The following is a 2,879-nucleotide window of genomic DNA, read 5'->3' as shown; positions in this document are numbered from 1 at the left end:
AAAAATTCTGTGGCAGTAAGACCACTGTAGAACGAATTAGCAACAAAACCTTTAGCCTGCGATGCCAAGAAGACATGAGATCAGGTCTCAAAGCAGTAAATACACACCGGTAAAATAGTGTAATCAGGTTCCCATCCCAAGAAGCCTACTACAAATTATTCACTGGCGAGAATTGGTTCTACTTGTTCAGGACACCTCCAACGAATAGCTTAAGAAAATTTCGAAAACATTTCTGGTAATTAGGAGCGCTAGAAGCATCCATTATGTTAAAGATTGCTCACAGGGGTTAAAAAAGAGAGGAGTAATTGCAACGCAAGAGAGATGAAAATAGAACAAAAACTTAAAAGATCATCTTCATACAAAAATAAATCAGTCAATCGGGGGAGAGTGGTTGGCAAGCTGTTTACTTACTGCAGGTGATTTGGACATCCTAGGGAAATGAGGAAGACTTCGATCTATAAATCCATCAGGAGCACGGTGACCATTAACTGTCTGCTGACCAACACATGCGACCATCTGACTGATATTGATAGGAGATCCTTTGGAACCACATTGTGACATGATCAAGGGACTGTTTCTCCAATGTAACCCGTCCATACAGGCCTGTATATCACAAATATAATGACAAGATGAAGCATTAGTATTTTGGTAGGTAACCAGGCTCTGGATTCATTGTCATTTGATTAAAGTAGATAAACAGTCAAAGATATTCCTTCAATATAGATTTTTTATAACTTACCTTTGGAACAAGAAACTAATAGAACTAGAATGCATATAATTAATATTAACTCCAAATCAAAGCGTCACCTTAGCCCATACATCTATCTTAGTAAATTAAATCACATTCGTATTGAATTTTCTAGCTGGAAATATAAGCTACGTAATTCACCTTCCCAGTGTCTTCTCGAATTGTATTGAGAATCCCTGTTATGTCAGCTTCTAATGATTTTGCACCATCTAGACCAGCTTTAGGTTGCAATTTTCCTCGATTAAAATCCTCAATTATTCTCTGGCAATCGGTATATCCTTCCTGGATTGTGTTTTTTCTTTTATTATTCAACTCTGCACCAGGTTGAACGTCATCGATTCCAATGGAGAATCCATGGATTCCAATCCACCGAGCACTGCATCAAACAAGATAAAGAGCTACCAATTAGACAAGAAACTATTCCTTCACTCGATTCCTTGATGCAGCAATGGCAGATAGCAGAGAAAGGTCACAGAAAACAGAGCACATACAAAGCAAGAACAGAGAAATTTTGTGAACTTTTAAAATTATTATAGAGATGAAGCAGAAAAATGAATGAGCAACACAAAGATTGAAGCGTTGCAGCGAGATCAAGGAAAAATTAGTCAGAGGAGATAAAACAATCCCAAATGCATGAACTCACCTCAATTTTGCTAGCCGATTCATGCAGACTGCAGCAGCATGGGAGTTGTAATCTCTTAGAAGAATAGAATATAATCCATCCTTGTTTCCATTCCCTAGAAAAAAATATCAAGTGCTCAAAATATAGGAAAAAAAATCCAGAATGAACAGCTATCTGATGCCATTTGCTACATATTGCATTCCATCTTGGACTTACCCAACGTAGCCTTCCCCAGTTGTCCTGATATTAGCTCACTATTTCGAAAATAAACCCATCCATCATTTGCGCACATTGTTTCATCGAAACCACGCTTTCCCTTTTTGAAGTTCTTCTCTTTCACATTTAGAGTTACGTAGACTCTAACACTTGCATTTGGACGCAGCAAAATACTAAAAACCTGTTTACCAGTCCACAGCTCTATTGGCTGCATCAAAAATAGCATCTGGATAAGAACTTTAATAGAACGAAAAAAATGCTAAAAAGGCAGAAGAATTACCAGTGTCCACAACTTATTTGACCACACATATTAAATATCAATAACTAACAGAATTTGAGCCCATCAATTAAACTAAAGACAACAATGTAGAATGTCATGCAAAATCCAGGTTGATCAGTAATTGGAACTGGAGCAGTTTCTACACACGTGATATGGAAAAGGTCTTTTAACATTATGGGAAAGCAGAAAGATAGCCACAAAGTATGTCTATAACCTTGAGCATCCAGCAAAAGAAAGCTAAGCTGAGATAAGAACTATTATCTCTCAATGAAAAAAATGAGAAAAATTATCGCTCAATTTCAGAATCCATGACGAAGGATTACCAGAAGAAGTAGGACAGCAAATAGATAATGAGAAATTAAACAAGCACAGAAAAAAAGATATAAGATAATTGATACCAACAGAACAAGCTGTAGCTATCTAGCACTCTCAAGTCAGTTGTGATAAACTATAGAGGTGAAAACGTGTAGAAGCCTCATACCTTAAGGATTGAAGGTGTGGGCAAATCAATGGCATCCATGCCATCTCCCATGTAAGAACATATAAGTGAAAAGGCTGCACGGTCATAAAACGTGTCCTTTCTCGTTATCAAAAAGGAAGATGTCAAAAAATCCTGCGTTGATGCTACTAAAATTTCTCCGTTTTTTGGGGTGCATAAATTGTTTTGTACCTGAGACCAATCAAGGGAGAAGTAAATAATCATCCAGTAGGGAAATTATCACCCAGATAATTATTCCTGTCAACACTCAACAGTTATATCAATGAAGTTTTTCAAACATTTTTAAACTCAGCATTTCCTCAACTAAAGAATCTAAATTTCTTAGGAAAGCCTAAAGGTTCAGTTGATTTAGTTGAAAATCATTGGTGGAATTTGTTAAGCAAGACTCCATCTCATCATCATCTGGTACTTAGTATGTATGTGTGCATGAATATGAGCATGAGAGCGTTAAACGTAGCCAACGTATAATTGACTATTCCCAAGAAACTTCATATGATGCTAAGTAAAAGAGCAA

General features: G+C 36.7%; 1 protein-coding gene across 1 annotated transcript in view; it reads right to left on the bottom strand.

The window, feature by feature from the left end:
• The window catches only part of LOC104726604 (DNA-directed RNA polymerase III subunit 1-like), a 13,164-nt gene that overhangs the window by 5,578 nt on the left and 4,707 nt on the right, over nucleotides 1-2,879 (bottom strand). The window contains exons 13-17 of the mRNA XM_010445495.1: nucleotides 2,348-2,536; nucleotides 1,587-1,794; nucleotides 1,392-1,485; nucleotides 890-1,124; nucleotides 412-603 (exon numbers count right to left, since the gene is read on the bottom strand). Coding sequence (XP_010443797.1) covers nucleotides 412-603; nucleotides 890-1,124; nucleotides 1,392-1,485; nucleotides 1,587-1,794; nucleotides 2,348-2,536 — 918 coding nt within the window. The remainder of the gene's footprint in view (nucleotides 1-411; nucleotides 604-889; nucleotides 1,125-1,391; nucleotides 1,486-1,586; nucleotides 1,795-2,347; nucleotides 2,537-2,879) is intronic.

Source organism: Camelina sativa, chromosome 11 (genome assembly GCF_000633955.1).
Source record: "Camelina sativa cultivar DH55 chromosome 11, Cs, whole genome shotgun sequence".
In the NCBI taxonomy this organism is placed as follows: domain Eukaryota; kingdom Viridiplantae; phylum Streptophyta; class Magnoliopsida; order Brassicales; family Brassicaceae; genus Camelina; species Camelina sativa.
Note: the sequence above shows the minus strand (reverse complement) of the source record. Positions and strands in the feature narration are given on the sequence as shown.